A 23,910-nucleotide genomic window follows, 5' to 3' on the forward strand; every position below is an offset into this window, starting at 1 on the left:
CTGAGTTCCTCTAGCATCATGGTGTTTTTCACATGCAAGAAAAAGTCAGTTAGGACCTTGACCATACAGATATGATCGTGTTGATCGTTAAGGGGACCAATTCCTTCCCCTGTTATCCATTTGCTCTCAATGTACTCACAGACTCCCTTAGGATTCTCCTTTACCTTATCAGCCATAGATATCTCATGTCCTCTTTTTGCTCTCCTGATTCCCTCTGAAATGCACTACTACATCCCTTACATTCATCAAGGGATTTGCTCAATCCCAACTACCTATAACTAACATACGGTATGCCTCCTTCTTTCTTTTCCAAACCAGATTTGAAGATCTCAACCGGGATTCCATAGGTACTGTTGACTCTTCGCTTAAATTTGAAGATATTTGGAGTCCATTTATTCAATATTTTCACATGATATGGGTCCCTCTTCAATAACTTTCCAATTTAGAGGAACGGAGTTGACGACATAATATTGCTCTGTTTCTATTGAGAAATTTCAGTCCAGTCTTTTTATTTTTTTTGTTTTGTTTTACTTTTGAAATTTTTCATTTTAGTTTGGTTTGATATATTGTTTATAATTTTTCTTATTGATTTGGGGATTTTCTTTTCTTTTCTTTTATATACACAATAAATATTTTTATTTCCTTTCTTTGAAATTATACTCATTTACTAAGAGATCGTGAGATCTACAGTTTTTTAAAATATTTTATTGTTCTTTATGATTATCTATGCCATGATTGTTCTCCTGATCTCTTTGTATTACATGTACAAACATCGATGTTATATATTAATCTGCATTAATTTGGAAACAAATAAAGATTGAAAAATAAAGAAAGGATTCCATAATCCCTCCAGTTTTGCCCATTACTCCAACAGGTACATGCCTTTGCTAAACTTTCCCTATCTCAATTTTTAAAGTCTCTCATTTGCCACAGATCCCATTACCTGCAAACAATCTCTACCAATCAGGTATGTTCCTTTCTAATTCCAACAAAATTAGCCTTGCCCAATTTCAGACTTTTAAACGGTGGACCAATTCTATCTTTATTTAAAATAATTATGGTCACAGGTCCCAAACTGACCCTCCCCACTGACATTTCATTCTCTTTCCCTGCCTCATTTTTCCAAGAGGAGTTCCAGCCTTTCCCCCTTACGAGAAAGGCCACGTATATATTGCCTGAGAAACTTTCTTGGACACACTTAACAATTTCTGCACCATCCCAACCCTTTGCATTATGGCAGTCCAATTTAATATCAGCGAAGTTAAAATCATGTTATTCTTACCTTGAGCAAAAGACTGAGTATTATTCTTAGAGCCTCTGTGATCTTCCTACGCATTTGCTCTACTGATTTCTGGAGGAACAAACGAGGAGGAACAACCCGTCACGAACTCGCCAGGAAGAATTTTGCAACATGTCTTCAAAGGATGAACTTAACGTCACTGGAAACACTCATTAGGCCAGGCAGCGTCTCTGGAAAGAGAAATGGCTTAAACATTTCAAGTCCAAGACCCTTCGTCAGAAATGGCGACGTTATGACGAATGGTCTGAGCACTGAGACACTGATTACTTGCCTCAGGTGCTGCCTGACTTCTGATCGTTTCCTCCGTTTTCTATCTTTTTTTTAAATTTCAGAGTCACAGCATCCACCATTTCTTCTGATGTTCATGTTCAATGTCACTGCAGGATTATTGATGAATTTTGACATTCCTTGCAGACCAATATTTACATTCTGTTTTTACTTTGGGTAGGAAATTGGACAGAAATCAATGAGATATTAATCGTTAACCTGAGACATTTTGAGATGATATTCATTGTGTTTATAATCCAAGAAAGTGGGGTGAGGTGTGGGTGTGATACAGGTGTTTCCTCACAACTCTCGGGTTTGAACCTTGCCTTGGGTGTTGCCTGTATGGAGTTTACACGTTCCTCCGTGACCGGGAAGCTTTACCTTGGGGAGCTGCTGTTTCCCGCCACACCCCAAAGACGTGCAAGAAGGTTAAATGGCCTCTGTAAATTAACCATTAATGTAGGTTAATGAAAAAGAATAAAGAGTTGCCGATGAGTTCGTGAAAGAGAGGAAGTTGAAGGGGCACAAGGAAATAAGGAGTGGAGATACAAGACAAAGTGCTGCTCCCCTGGAAGCTGTCAGGGACCCGATGGGCTGAATCGTCTCTTTCTGCGGCGCTAAGAGCTTAAGAAAATGGGCGAACATTCTGTCAAAACAGAACTAATGCTATCAAAGAAATGGTGGGAATTTGTTGTCCTCCTGTCCCCCTGGAGTAGAAGCCAACATGTGAAACCCAAGTTCGAGTCGGCCACAACTCCAGGGTCACTGTACCTGAGTGAACTGATGCACTCTTCACACACTCGACCAGCATGACGAAAAGAATAAAGTCACCTGGCAACAACTGATCTCACACACATCTTTATTTCTCATTGGATTACACACATAATTCTGTCCAATCCAATGAGAGGGAAGCAGTGTGAATGAGGAAGAAAGTGCAGAAGAAACAAACCGGAATGGAGTGCTGATCACAGCGGACCTCCAATGACAGAACCGCATTGAACAAAGACCGAGTACAAGTAAGTGCAAGAAATCGAACGGCAAACTGAGTCCATTTATTAGCAGTACAGTGTGGAATCGTATTAGAACCAGCCAATTCAGGGCAGCATATCCTGTCTGTTTGCAGACAGGGGCTCCGTGTAATCGACGGCAAATCCAATATATTCCATGAAAAGTTTGAGAACACTCACGCGCCTGTGTTATTTTGTCATGTTTTCTGTCCCTCTTTTAAATGCGTATGAGGATTTTACATCAAGGATCTGCGGGGTTTCGAGTGAAATTGACACTAAACATGTCAGAACAGCAGCAAAAATACCTTGAGCTGATAATAAACAGGGCGGGGGGTTTCCTGGAAATGTGAGTGCTGAGTAACACAAAATAAGAATAAGAGAAACCGGAGGTGTTTAAACCAACTAGGGGAACTTACTGCAAACCGCCCAGAAAACAGGTGAGGGAAACAACAAGCTGCAGCTCGCGTTTGGTTTCACTTTCCTAGCCTTTCTGACGATTCCCAGAACTATATGAGAGATCACTGCTGATGTTATCACAAGACTGTTTAACGCAAGGTACAGGTAGAACGATATAATCCTCTGACCCACGGCCTTGTGGAGAGGGTGTGGAGGGCGAGTCGATTGCCTACCTCCTCTTCCAAGTTTCCGCCTGAGCCGGGTGCCCCGAGAAAGGGGGTATTCTGTTCGCGATGGCTGACTGGAGCATTTGCGAGGAAAGTGACCCAAGAGATTGAAGTCATTCCAGAGACTGAAGCTGACATTTTAACTGCGGCGTTGTTATTTTAAATTGTTATTTTAAAAATCTAAGGTGGACGTTTGGGGACATAGCTAGGGCGGATAGTGAGAAGGTGTTCCCCGTAATGGAGATGTGGAAAACCAGAAAGCTTGGGTTTGCTGTGAAAAGTAAGCTGTTTAGAGAGGATTTCAGGGTAATTTCCCTCAGCTGGGACCTTCAACACAATGCCCCAGACGTTATTGGAGCCAGGTACTCTCACAATATTAAAAAAAACAACTATCTATATGAATACTAGAATCGCCCAAGTATAGAAGGCTACGGACCAAGTGCTGGTGAATGGCATTTCCTCAAATGGTCACCGAATGGTCGCCATGATCATGGTCGGCCAAAGGGCCAATTTCGATGCTGTACTACTCCATTGTGAAAAACAACTTCACAGCTGTCCATCAAAATTACCGTAGCCAATCGCTGCCTTCGCTTCAATTTTCGTTGCAAATCAAATGAAGGAGGACAGAGTGAGAATGTGTTGTGATTCATTTCCAGGATGTGGGTGTTGCTGGCAAGGCCGGCCTGTAATGCCTTTGAAAAGCGCTGGCTGGTACCTTCTAGAATTGCTCTCAGTCTAGAAGTGACGTTATTTCCATAGGGTTGTCAGGAGTTTTCCAGGATTTTGACCCAATCCCAGTGAATGAACAGCAAAGCAAATCCAGTCTGGGATGGGGCGTGGCACATAATGGAACTTAATGTGGTGGCAATCTGCCTGGTGCCCTTTTCTTGAGGGTGGAGTTCCTGTGGGGATTGTCTGCCAAACAGGTGACGGGGAGCTGCTGTGGTGCATTTTATAGATGGAAGGCACAAAATAATATGCTTATGGTGGGAGGAGAGTATGCTTTCTGGATGCAGATATTGTACCAATTGGTTTTCTCTGGAGGATATCAAAGTGCTTGATTGTTGTTGTAGCTAGGTTACCCCTGCCAAATGGAAAATATTCAGTCAAGTACCTGGCCACATTTTCATAGATTATGGAAAGGCTTTGGAATGTCAAAACGTGTGTACTTGAATTGCCTGGACATAAAATTCAATGGGCCAAATACTGGAAAATGAGATTGATATGAATGGGTGCACTCTGGTCAATGTTGACAGGGTAGACTGAATATCTTGCTTGCGGGATGAATGTCTATATGACTTCATGGCCCACTACAGGGTATCAAAACTCTGATCTCGCGGAGTCACAATATTTCTGCATCTGCACAAATTGTATTCTATTCTGGAAACGTATTGATGGTTGGGTATTTGGCACAGGAAATATTGATGCCTGTCAGGCAGTGATGTAAATAATCGGGCATTCGCTTGCTGTTGATGATCACGGTTTGTCACTTGTGACTGTTACTTTCCACTGAATGTAGTCTGGGTCTTGCTGCATGCAGGCACAAATTACTTTGTTATTTAAGGGTGAGTGGATGAAACTAAACATTGTGAAATCATCAGCAAATATCCTCACCACTGACAAACAAAGAAAATGTTGTTTCTAAGAAAAAAATGCTGGTTGTCCTGGGACACCGTCCAGACGAATGCCTGCATATCTGTCCTGGGGCTGGTCTGATTGATCTCCAACAACAAAAGCCAGCTTCCCTTCTGTAAGAAAATAAACTAAAATATGATGTCCCTTGCCTTCAGTTTTACCAGGAGACTCCATCAGCTGCTGCATTGGTGCGAAGGGCAGTTATTCTCTCCATGGCTCTGCGATTCATCTCTCTTGTTTTGTTTTCGGACCTGAATGGTTCAAGCAAATTCCAATAAGAGCATAGGAAGCAGGTTATTGGAAACACAGATGAAGCATATGACTGTGTGTGGTGTCGAGGGTAAAACGTCTCAAGATTAGGTTGGTGTTGTTGGAGGTCAATCATCCCAGACTCAGGACATAACTGCACGAGTTCCTCAGGGTAGTGCCCTAGGCCCAACCCTTCAACAATGATCTTCCTCCCACCATGAAGTCAGAATTGAGATGTTTGTTGATGATTACACAATTTTCAGTTCCCATCAATCGTTCTCAGCAAATCTTGTCTCTACCTCTGCCCACAGTAAGGCCCAAACAATGTTTAACCAATGGGTATCAGTGGCTGCTAACACTTGTGCTAGTGCAATGACCAGTTATCATTAGAGAATGTCCAATCACCCACTTACATGACTTCTCTGGCATTACCATTACTTAATCCATTCCATCAGCATCCTTGTGGGTACCATTCACTAAAGATTCACTGTAAATACCTTGGCTACAAGAGCAGGCAAGAAGCAGTCCGTAACTCCTGACATCAAAAGCTATTCTTTCCCACAAGGACAAGAGTGAACCACCTCAGCATTGATGTTAGTCTGGTGGTCTAATGATTATTATGATGCAAGATCAATCTGCACTCCACATTTCAGTCAAATTAAGTTACATTGCTCTGGTGCTGCAGTGAGATTTGAACTCATTTCTGCGAATCCTTAGACTAGGCCATTTCATTCATCATCCAGTCACAGAATCCTTATGCATTTTTTGTCACTTGACCAAATGCTTCTTGTCATCAATTCATGACGCCCAAGCTCTCAGTCCTTCACAGAGCAATGATAAACTTATGGATGTTTTTCACAACAAATATCAGGCTAATCGGTGTTAGCTTGAGTATCCTTCTCTTCACTTTGTTAAATAATGGCATAAATGGCTTTAGAATCTCAATAGCGTTTCCAGAGTCAGAGAAGCTGTCGAATATCATGACAGAATCATCTTTTAATCTGCTGATCTTGGAGATTATTGGTCCTGCGGAAATGATTATATATTGTCTCATTGTATTCTCACCTGTCAAAGTTTTATGGATGTAACCCCAAATAATCTTATCCTCTTGATTCAGGTTTATATTTAACCGTATCTCCGGTATTTTATTCCCTTCTCTGAAGACAGAATAAATATTCACCAAGTCAGTATTTTCTTTTAATTTAGTTGCAACTTCACTGATATCTGCTGTATATAAAAACAACAACTTTCTGTGAATTTGAGTGCAAAATGCTGTTTTTCCAAAGTGCTGGTGATGGGCCTTACATTCAGACAGAACGGTGGCTCTTTGTAGTACAAACATTTAGGTCACCTCACTTCAAGGTGATGATGATTTGTGGATTAATAACGACATTTAAGAGTCCGACAGACACCTTTATTTTTTTTACCATTTCCATTCGTCTGCAGCTCGCTATGTCCTGTGTTGCATGATAAGTCTTTCTTCCAAGGAACACTGAGAAGGAAGCACAACTTCCCTCACACTCTCCTTCCTTAGGTTGACTAAGGCAAGCTGAGTCGACGTTGTTGTTTATTTTCGAATTGCTTGCATTAACCCCATCCTTATTAAGGGTGATTTGCCTCAAAGTCTTGTACATGTCTGGCATACAAAGAGCCACAACTCACTCTCTGTTCTGTCCTCTAGAAGGAGGAAAATCACACAACCGAAGACAAAGAGGCTCTCCGAGCACCCGATTGAAGCCCTGTAATCACTGGGTCATTACACAGGCCAGCCAACGAAACACAGATATCGAGAATGGGAGGCGCGAGCTCCAGGTAGGTCAGCAATAACGCTCATTGTGTCTTCCCAGCTCTCTTGTCTCAACACAAACTGCCAGAGCAGTACACGTACAGTGCTCAGCTTCCTCTTCTGAAGTGGACAACACTGGCCATTCAGCAGCTTGTCCCTTTTGTTTGTATTCATTTGTTTTGAGGACGTGGGTATTGAAGTCAAGACCAGCATTTATTACTACTCCTTAACTGCTCTTGAGCATGTGGCTGGATCTGCTTTCTTGAAAGGTTGCATTCCTGATTAATCTGATCCCATTATGGGGTTGGCTTGGGATTTCCTGAGTGTAGACCCAGTGACAATAAAGGAGCAGTGATACCTTTCCTAGTATGTGTGCTGTACGATGGAGATGAAGATGTATGTGGTAGTGTTACCTTAAACTAAAGCCCTGGTCAATTTTCTTGGTGGACATTGCAGGTTTGGAGGTACTGTTAGAATAGCGCAGACAAGTAGCAGCTTGGAATCCTGTGAGTGCCACTCACTGCATCCTCTGTGTGGTTGTGGTGGAGGTTGAGACTGTTTCAGGGAGGGGATGGTGTACCAGTCCACCTTCTTGAGTGTTGTTGTAGCTGCACTCATTTCAGGCAAGTGGGGGTTAATCCCACATATTCATGACTTCTCTCTTTAATGAGGTAGAAGGCCTTTGGGTTGTCAGGAGGTAAGCCACTCACTGCTGGATACCATGCCTTTGACATGACTTCTATTCTAGCTACTATTTTCATTTTGCTGATCCAGTTAAGTTCTTGATCAATAACGAGGAATTTAGCAATGACACTGTCATTGAACATCAAGAATAAGTGGTTAGATTCTCCCTCTTTGCATATAATACGGTCTGGCATTCAGCTGCTTGACTGTTGACAGTTTTTTTTTGATTATCCCATATCTGAACGTTTTCTATCTCTTTCATATGTTCATGTCATTATCTTTGTTATTTATACTTCACATGTTGACTTATGAGACCTGGAACTATTCACATCATGGGATCTTTGCTAGCTCTGGAACAGTCCCATCTTTCCAATTCCCCCTTTTATTTCCTTCCGACCTATTCCTTTCACATGCCGATCAAGTCGCCATTTCATGGACCACCTAAAGGATCTACCGAGCAGCAGATCTTTAGAATGTGGGTGGGGTGGGGGGGGGGACCGAATCACTCCTGGGAAAACAACATGGTCTCAGGGAAAACATGCACACTCCACACCTCCACACAGAGACAGCGCCAGAGAGAATTGAACACAGTTCACTGGAGGCATGAGTCAGCTGCACTACCTGAAGTGCCACAGCACCACCTTGTGTCAACTTGTTACATGCATGTATGGACTGGTTTTGTTTCATTTTGAAGATAATTGAATATTGTGGTTCTTCAGCAAACATTGTACTTCTAACCCTGTTGTGGAAGGAAGGTATTTATGATGCACTTAAAAATGGTTGCGCTTGGAACTATGAGCTGGTGAATACCCACATTGATATCATCGGGCTGAGTTGAATTATCTGCAATAATGTACAGCTCGGGTTCGATCCTGTCCTCTGGTTCTGTCTGCATAGAATTGGTATATTCCCCTATGATCAAGTAGTTTTCCCCAGCTGCTGCGGTTTCCTCTCATATCTCAAAGACGCGTGAGTTGCAAGGTTAGCTGGCCACTCTAAACTGTTCACGTGTAGGTTGGTGGAACGTGAATTAGTGTGTCAGTTCATTGGCAGGTGTAAAATAATAGGTTGCAGGGAATTAAGTGGAATAAAGGTACTGCTCTGAGGACCAGCCTATTCAGTGGTCTCGATAACTTCCCATGTCATATGGAAGGAAAAGAAATGCAAATAAGAAGCGTTTATGTGGACTGCACCTCTTAGCATTGGTGTGTATTCTCCATAGTGCCCACTGAAATAGCGTGGCTCTTTTTTGCCACACTAAATGAAATGATGCCCTGTGATCAAAAACAGATTTCATTACTGATGGAAAATTAATCTCTGGTCCACGACTGAAGTGTCGAAAATGAGGTTTGAAGATGAATTGTCCTGGAAAAATCCTAATTGGGCATAGGTGCACAAGTGAATCTGTGCCTCTTGAGATCCCCAATGATGACATGACCCATTGCTTTGTTGATGTTTAAGTGTCGACAGATTTGGTGGTCATTAGCCCCATTGGATTTGTCGCACATGAATAATGAGATCTGGAGCGCGGGTGTTCTATGCTATATCCTGGATGTTGCCTGGTCCCATAGCCTTTGTGTTTAAGCAGTGCAGGCAGCCATTTCTTGGTATCATGTGGAGTGAATTGACGTGTCACAGATACTGGTTTCTGTGATGATGCTGACCTGGATGACGGTCAACATGCATGTGAATAATTCAGTCTTGTCCTTAGCACTCACAAAATTTGAGAATGGGCATGTTCTTGGAAACTGTTTCCCCTTCTTTCTGCTATTTAACTGTGCACCATCATTCATAACTACGTGTTCTGAGACTGTCGAACATTGGCTATGGAATGGCTTATCAGTATTAATAGCATGCCAGCTCTGATGTGAGCTGTTCCCATTACCACTGTTGTGCCACATTGCAGATAGAATGCATCTTCTGCATGAGAACCTCTGATAACATCTCCTCTTTCCTACCCCATCAACAGATTAGCAGCGCCCCTCATGATACAGGGTTTTATGGACTCCCAAATCTCCCTTCACCAACTTCACTTGCAATATCAGTTCAGGGAAAAAAAATCTAGATAGCTTTGTTGGACTTAGGGGAGATTTCATGATGACGCAACGTGGGAGAATGGAAAGAATATGGCAGAGGAAAGTTAAGTTGCTGCTGTATAGTTGTATAGTTGGGCAGATGCTTCTTAATACAGGATTTATAAACATAAGGTCGAGATCCACAAGCGCCATCGGTTAAATAAAGGGTGGTTAAGCAAAGTCAAAGCATATCAACTGATACTTATCCCTATGTACATTACACTATGTATAGATTGGCTATCACAATTTGCTACCTAACTGCTCAGATCACTTCGAATATAATTCAGAGGGATTGACATGAGGATGTTCTGTAAGTGTCACGATTTGTGACATAAATGGAAATTGTTTCATTTGGAAACTTTAATGGAACATGTTTCCTTTCAGTGAACAGACGGCGGAGACTGAGACCCCCGCATTCTTCACACAGGAAGAGCTCAGCAAACTGAAGTCTAATTTTGAAACAGGTGGGGTCGAAAAAGTTAAACCTCTGATAGAGAAGAAGGTCACTGAGCTGGACAACACAGAGCTTAACATCGCAGTGACGGGAGAAACAGGTACAGGAAAATCCACCTTCATCAATGCCATGAGAGGGCTTCGGAGCACCGATCCGGGTGCAGCTGAAGTTGGGACCACAGAAACAACAATGGAGCCAAGCGGATACCCACATCCCATTTTGCCCAATGTTCGCTACTGGGACCTGCCAGGGATCGGAACTACAAGATTTCCAGCGGGTAAATACCTGACGGAAATGAAATTTAAAAGATACGATTTCTTTATCATTATCTCCGCTTTTCGATTCAGAGAAAGTGATGCAAAACTTGCCAAAGAGATTAAACGACTTGGGAAAGACTTCTATTTTGTCCGCTCTAAGGTTGACGTCGATCTTGATTCCATGAGGAAGGAATACAAGGTTATTAATGAAGAAGAAGAGCTGGGAAAGATTCGAAGTGACTGCATCAGGAAGTTGAGAGAGGCAGGGTTTCTGGATCCAACTGTGTTCCTGATATCCAGTTTTGAGCAGGATCGGTTTGATTTCAATCGGTTAAATGAAGGACTTGAAGGTGATCTAAATAATGTAAAGAAAAGGATCTTTGTCCTCGCCCTTCCAAACCTAAGTGTGGAAATAGTTCAGAAGAAAAATGTGATTCTGAAGAAGCATATCTGGATGTTCGCAACGCTCTCAGGAGGATTGGGAGCGGTCCCGGTTCCTGGCGTCTCTCTCGCTTGCGACATCTGTATAGTGATTGGAGCCATTGTCCATTTCCGAAAATGTCTGGGTCTGGATGATGCTTCTCTTCAAAGACTGGCCGAAAGGGCAGGTAAACCTGTGGAAGACCTGAAGGCGGAAATAAAAGCTCCCCTGCTGGGGGAAATAACCCCAGATGTAATTGTAAGGTTAGGTTGGGGCGCTGCTGTTGTTACCGTTTCTGCCATGGAATTCGCTCTTGACTTTGTCCCAGTCATTGGTTCCATTTTTGGAGCAGGGTCATCATTTCTCATGACCTACAAATTACTGAGTGCTGCACTGAAGGATCTTACGGAGAGCGCAACGAGAGTGGTGAAGGTTGCGTTTGCGTCTGATTAACTAGTCTGCAGAAACATCGATCCAGTGAGTTCATATTGTGTTGTGGTTAATATTTTGATGCTGTCTAACACCAAATCCAGCTGTAATTCTATTCAACAATGTTCACTTATGTTGTATTCCTGGAAATATTCCTTATGCATTTCCTGGGGGTGAGGGGAGGGTGTTCTAAGTTGCAGCATTTGAAACAAAAGGTGCAAGACTAAGGGAGTGCAACTCTGTCTATGAAACATTAAAGTGAAGCCATATCTGCCCTCAGAAGTGGACATAAAAGATCTGTGATGCTATTTTGAGAAAGAGCATATGAGATTTCCCCACTGCCCTGGCCAATGTTCATGTGCCAATCAACAGCAGTATTAAAGGTTGTCTTGTTGTTATTAGGTTGCTGTGTATGGAATCTTGCTGTGTGGAAACTGCCGCTAACAGCATTGAATGCATCAAGATCCCTTCACTATCTGTATAGCACTAATTCTGACCATGAAAATACCACCGGAAAACAAATCTTTGCTGCTGGCAGAAGTGTTTGCGTGTTATTGGATGAGTAAAATTTATAAATTTGGGAATAGAAAGAATCATTTCCAATTCCCACACAGGCTGTGCTCAGGAAGTTCTGTACATCAAATGCAAAAAAAAATGTAAATTTGGCTTATTCCTGGAACTGCAGAATCAGAGAGCAGAGGAGGCAATCATTCCCCCTCTGACAGTAAAACCTTGGCCCTCTTTCCAATGATTGTGGCAAACCATGCCCAGTCCCTCTGTGGTGTCTCTGTTTATTGCCAAGCCAGAATATCATTATTGGAATGTGTGACCATGGGTTTACCGAAGAGACAAGCTCAATGATAATGGGGGCTTGTTTTATTTTGAGCATTGGTAGTTTGTAGACTGGTGTATGTTACCACTCAGGTCAGTGCTGCTCACTCCTATTGCGTTCCTGGTAGGTGATAAAATTCAACATTACAACCCAACTCCCAGTGCGCAGTGAACATAATCTGATCACCAATGGACACCTAGGTCAGTTGTCCAGTGCAATTGAAAACAATTTCTGTCTTCACTGCATAACTCTCCAAGTCCTAACTTCAAACTGTTGCTGCACCAAACATGTCTGTCTTGAATTTGAATAAGTTTTCTGCAGTTCCTCTGCAATCGAAAATATTGTTTTTCCACTGAAGGAGCTTCAGATAATGTAGCAACTGAGGGAAATGACCATTAATAAAACAAAGCTCACCACAGTGGGAATTGAAAACCTGTGTCGTATGTTGACTCTTCCATGGATATTCCCTTTGGCAGGCCACACCTCACACAGACATCTGCCCATATTTCAATCACTCAAAATTCCCTTAAACAACTGCTCCTTATGTTGAGTACTTGATAGGACGTAATATTCGTAGTGATCTGTCCTCCCGCGAACAAATAAATTCTAATACAAATCACTGATTTCTGCCAGCCTCCTACAGCTCTCTTAAGGTCTCCTTAGTCCTTTAGTCAAGAGTGACTAAATTCCAGCATTCTTCATTGGTTATAATTCAAATTGACACAATCGACTCAGCTCCAAGGCAAGTAAATATTAGGCACTGCATATTTGTTCTCTGTTAGAAGGCACCAAGCATGGATATTGCCTGTTGAGTGAGATTTTCTTCATGTAATGGTGAAGAGAAAATTTGCCTGAAGTTCCGGTGCTCATTGTGTGCATTTCTTACAGATGTAAACAGCTGTAAGCAATGAAAAGAAAAACAACACGAGTGACAATTGGAAATGTAGGGGGACATGTATTGTCTTTAGTTTCAGTCAACATGTAGAATGTTGAATATTGTTGAGAAAAGCTAGATCTTATATTATTTTTATGAGCACTTTCTTGCAACAGATCAGTATCGCTGCTTGATCACCGGTAGCTGACTGTTAAGAAGCATTTTTGGACATGGGCATAGGGCGAAGGAGAGGAGGCAGCACAACAGTAGTGGCCTGCAACCTCCAGGATATGACATACATCTATTTCAATTCGGTTACTTATGAGAATAAAAATGGTCAAAAGCACTGTAACCGGGGTCTTTGCCTTTTTGTGACCATAAAAGCGAAATGATCAATGATAAACATTAGCCTAGAGAAGGCACAGCTAGGGGGCCTGCAATGTAATGATCAGAAGCACTTTATATTATGCAGACAATTGCTTCTTTATAAAATTAACAGTGTAGGCAAAAAGACAGTTGAAATTTGAGGCAATATATAGATGCCTCTAACAATTGGGATGTCATCAACAAATGGTTGAAAAATCAAGTGCCACCCCACCATCTGTACTAACTTCTGAGGTTTATAAAAGGACAGATTTTCACAGCCTGTGTTCAGTGCTCATTGACCTGCTAAGTTTCACTTACCTTCAACAGATCCTCCGAATAAAAATATCCTTAGAGAATTTGGCCCAAGGTTCATGGCAAGAGCCGAGGTCTAGGAGGGCCTTCCATATTTAAATCTCGTTTAAAATCGTCAAACAACTGTCGATAGTTCACCCTGATGCAGATTCTATGAGGTTCGCACGAACATTTCTCGATGGGGTAAAAGGATTCATGGCTCATACAGTACAACAACTAAGAATTATTCTAAAAAGTTTATGAACAGTTATTACAATTATGAAATCATAATGCAAAAGGCAAGGAATAAAATAACAAAATATTACTAGATGTCAGAAGAAATTGCATGATATTGAAATAATGAACTTATAAATCTTTACATGTTAATTGCAACTGTAAATTAAGCTCACATATTATTCTTTTCAACTCTGATACTGAGCGTAAATCATCCTTTCGGATCATTTGGAGGAAACTGCTCCGGTTGGTATCGGTGCAGTGTCATGCCCAATTTCTCTCAAAATATTACAAATTCTTCAGAAAACGAAACTCAGTCTTGAGAATTGATAGAAAACGCTCCCTTTGTGATTGTATAAATTGTATCCAGGCTGTTCCACTGTAAGTCCAAGTATCCGTGAACTTAATTGGATGCCGTCATTAATTTTAACCGGAGGTTTGTTTCGACAGTAAGAAACTTAAAGGACCCTCGTGAATGCTTACTTGTTGACATGAGATTTCTGTGGCAGTCCTCCCACAGAAACTCTTTGTGGAAAACAGATGGATAAATTGTAGCATTGGATGAGTTGCTTGTAAATGAATACTCCTTACATGGATTACTTTGCTTACTACCTCTGTAAAATTAAAAAAAATGTAAATACTGCAGTTGCTGGAAAAGTGAAGGGAAATCCAAGTGTGGGAGATACTCAGCAGATCAGGCAACACCTATGGAGAGAGAAAGAGCTTGCGTGATTGACATCAATTCCCTTTATTTGAGACTGCTTCAAATGTTTCATCAAACATTTCAATGGTTTCTCCTTACAGAGCGGATGAACATATGGATCAATTTCTCGTCAATGTTGGTTTACCGTGAATTGAATGTATTCTTACTTCAGCTAAAACATCACAAAATATAGTTTCATTGATGAAAGAATGCAGACAAAACAATGAAATCCTTTTAGTTTAATTTTCTCCAATTAATTTGATACTCTGCAGTTTTATACGGTTCTTTAGTTTGTTATGGGGAGTCTTGATGGATATAGTTGAACAAAACAGTACAGCATGACCTGGATACTAATGGAGTGAACATTGAGTGCTCCCAAGCTTTAATCCCTTTACTTTCATCTTCAGAACAAGTGGCATGTCTCCAGCGAAGACGTGATGCAGTTAGCTTTACACCAGCTCCGTCAGTAATGTTATTACCAGGAATGGTGTTATCAAAGATGACGTGAATTTAGCAACTTCCCAGAAAATTCGCCAACAACAAACACAAACAAAACATCTTTGGATCACTCAACAGGGACATTGCTTTACTACTTGGTGAAGTGAAGTGTAATCCATGTTGGACCACACAGTATATTCATTAACAGACGGGAGTTGTGAAATCCCTGGGAATGGGAACAAGGAGAAGAAAATGATCTGCACGAAGCACGTTCAGAAGGCCAGGTGCAGTGGGAGTAACGTGTGGAAGCATCTTACACCAGCTGACTGCAAATCTTCTGCTGCATTACGGACTCGAACAGCCGATTGATGATATATTGTAATGTTCTTTCATGCTGTGATTAATTTACAATTTTCCAAACGTGTATATTGTTGATCCATAACCATTCCTTAAGAGACATTTACATCATAAAACAGCTGCATAAGTGCAAACTATTGGTGCCGAACGTTTCTTTTAATTCAGTTTCACCGTGTAGTTTCATCTCAATACATTCTACATACTATATCAATTGATGACCCTGCAGTAAAGTATTTCAGATCGCTGCCAGATTTTAGTCAATAAGATTCTGGGCCCACTTTGAACAAATTCTGTCCATTCTTATGCATGCAATATCTATAAACATTAAAGGCGGTATCCCTCATCCCATTGTGAAGATTGTGCAAGGGTAAAAGAATTGATTAAAAATGGGAAAAACTGGTTTTCGTTACGTTACAGATATGCACGACTTTAAGGAAAGAGAAGAATTTAGTTTTGGTTTTGGCCGGGGTGGAGTTATATTTGTTCAGAATGCAGCTATTCCTAAATATTTTATTTTGCGAAATTCGGTTCTCTTCAGTAAATGAAATGAAACGCCATTCAAGAGCTGCAATGACTTTTCTTTGGGTAAATGACAAGCAAGAATAACTGCTAATAAAAACACGAACAGATCAATGTCATATCAAATTTCAAAACGTACTGCCACCCGCTGGACATCCACTGTCAGGCCACTAAAGTTGCCTTCATGAGCAAATTCGATCGATCAGTAGCTCAGATCAATGGCTAGAAAAATGGTTCAGCTGTTAAGGTTGTTAACTCAGTACTTCAGCGACCTGGGTTCAATTCTGACAGCAGGTGCCGTCTCTTTGACGTTTCTATGTCTTTTTTTTCCACGATGGCATGGGATTCTCCCAACTGCTCCGTTATTTGGCCACTGTATGTTGTCATAAGTGCAGGCGTGTGATTGAATTGATGGGAACATGGGGAAAGTGGGTTACACGGAAAATTATTGGGGAAGAGTTTTTTTCTGAGCTGGTTTAGACTCGATGGGCCGAATGGATACCTGCCATTAGAATATCTGGAAATATGCCCCATGCAGTCTTTTCAAACAAGAAGAAGAAATATGTAAATTATACCCCGTTAATCCCATAGAGACCTTGTTGATTAAGAAGAACAATAATCCCAAGAAATCCTCTTGCTGTACTTTCTTGTGATTCAATGTTAGAAAACGTAAAGTGCAACCCCTTTTGCTGGGTTAACTGTTGCACAGATTGTTGGGTGCCTGAAGGCAATGGCTGATGCTGTAGAGCTCCGTGGTCGTGAGCTGCTTCATTCCTACTCTGCCTCGTCAGTAACTTTGGAAGTATCCCATCCATGATTGGCATTTGGCAGCTCCAATTATTTCTATTGCACCCGTAGTTCAGCTTGGTCCACCACCCTGATCTGAGCCCTTCAGTGTCAGATAAGGTATAGTTGTGCTTGCTGTAGTTGGTGGGGGTTGTGCACAGACCTAAATCTCTCAGAGAGTAATGGCATTGCCTGCGCTCCTGCCTACCAGATCTAAAAGCCAGCAAGGAGGACATCCAAAGAGTTTTGGTTTTAATGGCGTCTGATCTTTTGGTAATTGTGCGAAGTCCCATCTGTAAAAGAGTGTGGAAAGGAAAAGCAAAGTAAACGAGGTGTGTCCCGATGAAAAACAAAATGTAGATGCTGGAAATCCAATACAAAACAAGAAAATGACTCACATTTCTAGCAGGGCAAGCAGCAGTCAAGAGGAGAGGGAAAAAAGAGTGAACATTTCAGGTCAAGAACCTTCCCTCAGAACTGGTAAAGTGACAAAACAATGGTGTCATATGTTGCAGAAAGTGGGGGTGGAAAGGGTGGAGGAACGAACGGAAATGTCTATCACCTTTGGGATCAAAGCTGTCAAGGTCGCATTTAAGTTAAAAACTGGCAGGTAGCGACGGATGAGAGAGATGAAAAATGAGGAAGATTGAAGGGGGAAGACCTATTCACATCTGCGGAGAAAGAAAGAAAGAGAGAAAGATAGATAGATAGATAGATAGATAGATAGATAGATAGATAGATAGATAGATAGATAGATAGATAGATAGATAGATAGATAGATAGATAGATAGATAGATAGACAAAAAGAAAGAGAGAACACGAGAGAGAAAGAGAGAGAGAGAGAGTGGTGGTGATTATCTGATAATGCAAAATTCAGTACTATGTCCTGAAGGCTGCAATGTGCCCAGACAAAAGGTGAAGTTTTATTTTTCCGAGTTTAAACCGAAAATTACCGGAGAACAAGAATGGGGCGAAGACAAGGAGATCAGAGTGGGTATAGGAGAGAGAATTTACCTGACAGACAACTGGAAACTCAATGTTGCTCCTGCAGACCAAATGGAAGTATTCTGAGAAACTGTTACCCACACTTTGATTTCTCCAACGTAGAGTGGACTGCATTGTGAGGTCTGAAATAAGTACACTATACTGGAGGGCCTGGATTCTGGGAAGAGAAGAAATAAAACTGCATGTGTTTCCTTTCCAATGGTTTCAAGGGAATGTGCCGTGAGAAGGGACATGATGGTGAACATGGAAATTTTGACTGGTAAGTCATGGAGGCAGTAGTCTCTTTGGAATGCTGAAAGTGGGTGGTGAGCGGGTGGAGCTGAATGGTCCTGGAATTCAATTAAGCGTGATGGAAATTATGGATAACAATCCATTGAATGTGAAAGCTGGTGTTCTGGAAGGTGAGGGCAAGGGATATGCTTTCCTTAATACAGGTTGAGATGGGTGGGTGGGAGAACAGAAATGTGGGAAATAGATGCAATTGAGAGCCCCTTCCACTCTGGTAGAAAGGAAGTGATCTCTAAGAATGGAGGACATCTTAAAGGCATCAATGCAGAAACAGTGGAATTGGGAGAATGGAGTCCTTACAGGAAGCATTGGTGGGCTGAGCTACTTTCAAGAAAAGCAAGGAAGGCTTTGGTCTTAAAACGGATGTGGGTGTCAACTTGTCCCCTGAGATGGAGAAAGAGATGACAAGGAAATGAAAGGAAGAATTGAACACCGGCTATGTGAAAGGGAGAGCAGCCGGGAAATTGGACACAAAGCTAAAGGAATTTTGAAAGTTCTTATATGTGCAGAAAGCAGCGAACGTGTGTTCATTAATGTAATGGAAGTTGAGCGAGGGATATGATAACAGTTATAACAAGGTTTTACCATATGTAGCCAATAAAGTGAAAGGCATGTGTCTATGTGAGCTCCAATAGCTGAATATTTGACTTGGATAAGTGAGCGGAGTTGCTCAATATAGTAAAATATTGAGAGAGGCAAAGTAGAGTGGTGGTGAAAGTGCACTGGTTAGGCCCCTGTTTAAGTAAGTAATTGTCTCTGAGGCCCCCTTTGTCTGGAATGGAGATACAGAAAATTTTGATGTCCATGCCGAAAACGAGCAGTGATCCGAACAGAGGAAAGTGTTGCACATGTTTCATATTTCACGATAAACCAGAAGGAGGTTATCAATCCCATCGAGTCTATGCTGGTTCTTATATTAATCTGCTCATTTGCGTCCTTATGTTTATTTCCCATATTCTAGAGAGATGGTTATTAGTACACCTTGACCTTGCACTCTATCCCCACGATTTTCCTTCCATCTGCGTACACTAACATTAATTTGCAGTAGCCAATTAACTCATCAACCCGCAGAACTTTGGGATGTGGGAGAAAACCGGAGAAACTAAGGGAAAGACACGCTGTCACAGGGAGAACGTGCAAATTCCACGCAGATCGCACCCGAGTCAGAATCAAACCTGGGTGCTTGGAGAGATGAGACAGCTGCATTAACTGTGGCTCCATTGTCAAAGTAGCAGAACGCATCCGAGATGTGATGGATGTAAATTAGAAGAAACTGGACAGTGGAGGAAAGAACAACGTTAAAGTGAAGGAATTATTATGTGGGGAAAAGGCGGACACTAGGTCTTCCCTGTGTCCCACCCCTGGATCTTGGAGAAGGGCGAGAAGTGGACAGAGGGCTGTGAGCCTATGAGTCTGGAGGCTGTGGCAGAAAGACCTCCGGAGGAATTGTGGTTAGTGTAGTCTGGAAGACATTTGCCTGATGTTCAGATATGGGTATGGTCCAGTGAGTGGCACGATGAGGTTTATGATTGCTAGTGTTCAGTTTTTGTGAGTAAGAGCCAATTCGCCATACCACAACAGCTCCGCCATTGTCAACAATTTTCATGATTTTGAGGGGGTCCTTAGTGAATGGAGTGCTGCAAGTGCAGAAAGGGGTAGGTTAGAGGAACACGTACAGTAGATATCGACTGTTAGAAGTGGATAGGACTGGAGAGGGAAGAAGCAGAAAAGCAGTGGTACAGTTGGATCGGGAATTACGGATGCAATTATAGAGAGACAAGGGGTCCTTAGTCTGGTGCAGGGACTCCTGGGCAAAACTATGGGCACAGAGGCAAATGCTGGGAAAGAAGAGCTCAAAATCATACCGTAATCAGAATTTACGAAGAAGGAGGTGAAGCTGATACGAGTTGCAATTCGAGGGGAGGGGGAGTGAAAACACAACAACTGATGCGACTTTGGGAGAGATACGTTTGGATGGAAATGAAAGTGGGCAGAGGTGGATATAGAGGAGTGTTAGAATTCAAGAGCTGTTCAAGTTTGGAAGAAAAGGTGACGTTTTTTGTTGAAAAAAATAAAGGATAACTTAGACGTACGGACAAGTCAATTTGAACATAGAACTACTTGGCACTTTTGCCGACAAAGATCAAATGCATTAAATTGTCAATGGATGGCATTAAGCGTAGAAAGTGGTGTGGCTGTGAAAGCAAGTTTTGGCTGAGAGCTTCTCAAAACCAAGAAGGAAAATGGACACTATTGAGAGTGAACAGGATTTTTTAAAAAGCATAAATGCAGGGAGAAACAAAGCAGGTCAAACGGCAACTGTGGGCCTGGAATTTCAGGTCAAAGACATAATATCAGAAATCACGAACTGAGAAAACAAACGTGTTTCGTTCTGCGTAAACAGGGGGTGGAGAGAACAGAAGGAACGCCTGTGACCGGATTTATTCCAGGATTGTCAACGGAAGCATTATTTTATTTATAAGAAAGAACAATCAGAGAATACTGAGGAAGAAGAAATACATTACAAATGGAAGACAAGTAATGTTGGAAGAGAGGAAAACAGATGCATTCCTAATTCTTGAATTAAGCATTAGGTACCGATGGCTCTTATATGTCCAAAGCTGTTCCTCAAGCTTCACTTAGGTCAATACAGGTGGCTGAAGACTGCGAGGTCAGGTTGAGATTGGTCTGGAAAACTAAGACACGATAAGATAAGGTAAGATAAGATAAGATCTTTATTAGTCACATGTACATCGTAACACACAATTAAATACATCTTTTGCGCAGTGATTTTGGGGGGCAGCCCGCAAGTATTGCCACGCTTCCGGCACCCACATAGCATGCCCATAACTTACTAACCTGTACGTCTTTGGAATGTGGGAGGAGACCAGAGGGCATGCATTTAAGGTGAGAGGGGGTAGGTTCAGAAGAGGCGTGAGGGGTACGTTTCTCACTCAGAGAGTAGTGGATGCCTGGAACGTGTTGCCTTATAGGGTGGTGGAGGCAAATTCACTGGGGGATTTTAAGAGGAGATGAGATGGGCACATGAATGAGAGGGAAATAGAGGGGAATTGGAATAGAGCGAAAGGATTGTTCAGCTGCTAGGTGGTGGGAAGAGAAGAGGACAACAATAGCAAATTTAACATCTTTTGCGGTTTCATGGCAATCTGCCACGTGGAATGGAGTAGATGGTGGACTCTGTTTTCTTTCGCCTACATTAATCCAAAGGTGCCCAGCATAAACTTGAAAAACAGTAGCTCATCTTCCATTTAGGCATATTACACAGTCCTCAGAATTAATGCCGAATTAAAAAAAAATCAGGTATCCATCCTAATTGTCGCTCTCCATTGATATGGCTGTAATATTCTGTTTCAATTTGTTTACTTTTTACTTTCACTCTGTCTCCAATTTCTGTTTTTTTATAAACATAATTCTCACTTCTGCAACTTTTTCTGCACCATGCCATTGAAACTCACTTCGTTCCCTCCATCCATTGACCATTCTGTAACTTAAAACGTGTTTTTCAGCTCACTTTTCAGTTAAAATATCGGAACCGTAAATGTTGATCATTTTTGTGTTCCCATGGATGCTGCTTGACCTGATGTATGCTTCCAGCATTTTGTTTTTTTTTAAATTCAGGATAAGCGTAACGTTTGGTGGAAGATTTTCACTTCACTCTTAGTATCACCCCCATGGCAACAGTATTTTAGTGTTAAAAACTGGCTGGGAAAGCTCCTTATGTACAATGTTTGGATGCTATCCTTCTTCAGCTGGTTTCTCTCCATTCCCCAGCAGAAAATCTGCTCTTGGCATCTTACCAACTTTCGGATCGTTGCTCGCAATAAATGCACAGAGCAGAGACCTCGGTCTAATTATTCATGGAATCCTGGAAAATATTTCAGACAGAAGGTGTAATTTGGGATATGACTAAGAAAAAACGAAGGAACCGAATGGTATCTTCCAGCAAAAGGTTCATGACCCTGTTGGCCACAACGGTTCAACATACTGAAATAATAATATCTAAAGGTGAGGTAAAATTCTGACTCTGTCATCCTCTCAGATCCTTTTTAAGATCCCCAATATCCAGGCCATGTCATCGCAGCTACCACCGCGTAGGAGGTACAGAAGCCTGAAGTCCCACAGCCCCAGGTTCTAGAACACCTATTTCCCTTTAACCATTCGGTTCTTGAATCAAGGGCAAAATACTAATCACTACTTTTTGCAGCATTATGACCACATTGATCACTTTGCACTAAAATGGATTTAGATTATTCGTTGTTCTAATTGTGTTCTTTTATGCAAAAAATGTATATGATTTATGTTTAATTTATGTTTATCTTGTGAATGCTGCCTGTATGATGCTATGTTCCTGTGATGCTGCTGCAAATAAGTTTTACACTGCACCTGTGCATGCATGTACTTGCGCATATGGAAATATACTCGATTTTAACAGACAGATCAAGATCTCCACATACCCTCCACCATTTGACTGAACATGCACATCTGGAACCAGGTTAAGCAGTTATCACAAGCCCCATCAGTCAAATGTTTCACTCCAGTAATTTCTGGAGGTGAGATATTTTTGTGAACTCTACCGAAATCCATTCACATTCTATTTACTTCAGTGGTGACAGAAGGGGAAAATGCTTTCACAGTCTGACCTACTGACTTACAATCACCATTTGAGCAACAAAGTGAAATAAATTTTGTTATATATACTGCATAATGGCAGGCAGAGACTAAGAAACCAGAGACATGGGCTAAAACTGCTGAAAAACGAAGTGTTATCTCAATCAGCAATGAGAATCCAATTTGAGTTCTGAGTGTTTGGTCCAATTGAACAGATTGGCATCCACAATGGGCAGCTAATGAAAAAGGCGAGGTCCAGCACTTCTACCAACCTTATTCAAACCACTCGAATGGAAGCACGCACTTTGCACACACTGATGGACAAGGACACACATTAGACTTGCATAACCTGATGTGTTCCTGCTGCTTTCAAGATAATACAGGAATGACGTGCCTCAGTGTTGGAAGTGGAGTTGCTGCAGCTGTTGATTTTGGTGTCCCGTCCAGATCCTGTAGTCTTTCATAGACTTCCTGCCTAGTGTAATTTTAGGCATTTGAGGGTCGCAGCAAACAAGGAGACACGCTTTGTGAAAAAAACCGTAAGATTCAGATGTCACTCCCAGACATTGTCAATATGGGATCAGTCATTTCACTTGCGTGGACAGCAGAGAAAGGGATGTGCCTGATTATTTGAGAAGGATCTCAACTGGGTGGGTTAGCAAGTATACGGATGCCACCAAGATTGGTGGATTTGCGGACGGTGTAAAGGCCGATCAAAGAATACAGCGGTGTATAGATCAGTTACAAATATGGGCAGAGATGGAGATGGAGCAAGTGTGAGGTGTTGCAACGTGTGCAGTTGTGGTCGCGTCATTCTGGGAAGGATGTGGGGCTTGTAGGAAAGGTGCAGAAGAGGTTTAGCCGGATGCTGCCTGGATTATAGGGTATGAGCTAGAAGGATAGATTGGACAAACTTGGGTTGTTCTCGTGAGAGCCTCGAAGGTTGAGGGGAGACCTGACAGGAGATTTTTTTTTAATTATGTGAGGCACAGATAGGGCAGACATCCAGAACCTGTTCTCCAGATTGGAAATGTCAACCACCAGAGGACATGCTTTTAAGGTTGGGGGGTGGGGGAGTGCGGTTGAAGACGAGCTGAGGGACAAATGTTCTTGCGCAGAGAGTGGTACTTGCTTGGAATGAGTTATCATGGGCAGTTGTGGAACCAGACAGTTGGATGGAGTTCAAGAGGCTTTTAGATTGATATATAAAATAAGATTGGTCACATGTACATCGAAACACACAGTGAAATACATCTTTTGCGTGGAGTGTTTTGGGAGCAGCCCGCAAGTGTCGTCACGCCCCCGACGCCAACATAGCATGCCCACAACTTCCTAAACCGTACGTCTTTGGAATGTGGAAGGAAACCGGAGCACGCGCAGGAAACCCACGCAGGCACGGGG

The 23,910-nt window shown here is 41.9% G+C and overlaps 1 protein-coding gene across 2 annotated transcripts; it reads left to right on the forward strand.

Annotated features, from left to right (window-relative positions):
- The first annotated feature begins 2,483 nt into the window (after positions 1–2,483).
- On the forward strand, positions 2,484–15,413 carry LOC127573696 (interferon-inducible GTPase 5-like). Of its 2 annotated transcripts, none has more exons than XM_052022131.1 (4): positions 2,484–2,583; positions 6,763–6,893; positions 10,011–11,235; positions 14,895–15,413. In XM_052022131.1, the coding sequence occupies exons 2-3, from the start codon at positions 6,874–6,876 to the stop codon at positions 11,209–11,211; spliced, it is 1,221 nt and encodes a 406-aa protein (XP_051878091.1). In that variant the 5' UTR covers positions 2,484–2,583; positions 6,763–6,873; the 3' UTR covers positions 11,212–11,235; positions 14,895–15,413. The 2 variants fall into 2 exon arrangements, with proteins under 2 accessions (XP_051878091.1, XP_051878090.1); XM_052022130.1 differs by having other exon boundaries at positions 2,509–2,583; positions 14,589–15,395.
- Positions 15,414–23,910: the final 8,497 nt, after the last annotated feature.

This window comes from Pristis pectinata, chromosome 8, assembly GCF_009764475.1.
Source record: "Pristis pectinata isolate sPriPec2 chromosome 8, sPriPec2.1.pri, whole genome shotgun sequence".
Lineage (NCBI taxonomy): Eukaryota > Metazoa > Chordata > Chondrichthyes > Rhinopristiformes > Pristidae > Pristis > Pristis pectinata.

Excerpts from the sequence above, each read along its gene's own strand:
- LOC127573696 (XM_052022131.1), top strand. The coding sequence starts at position 6,874 with ATGGGAGGCGCGAGCTCCAG. Across the intron at positions 6,894-10,010 it reads ATGGGAGGCGCGAGCTCCAG|TGAACAGACGGCGGAGACTG; the intron begins GTAGGTCAGCAA and ends GTTTCCTTTCAG.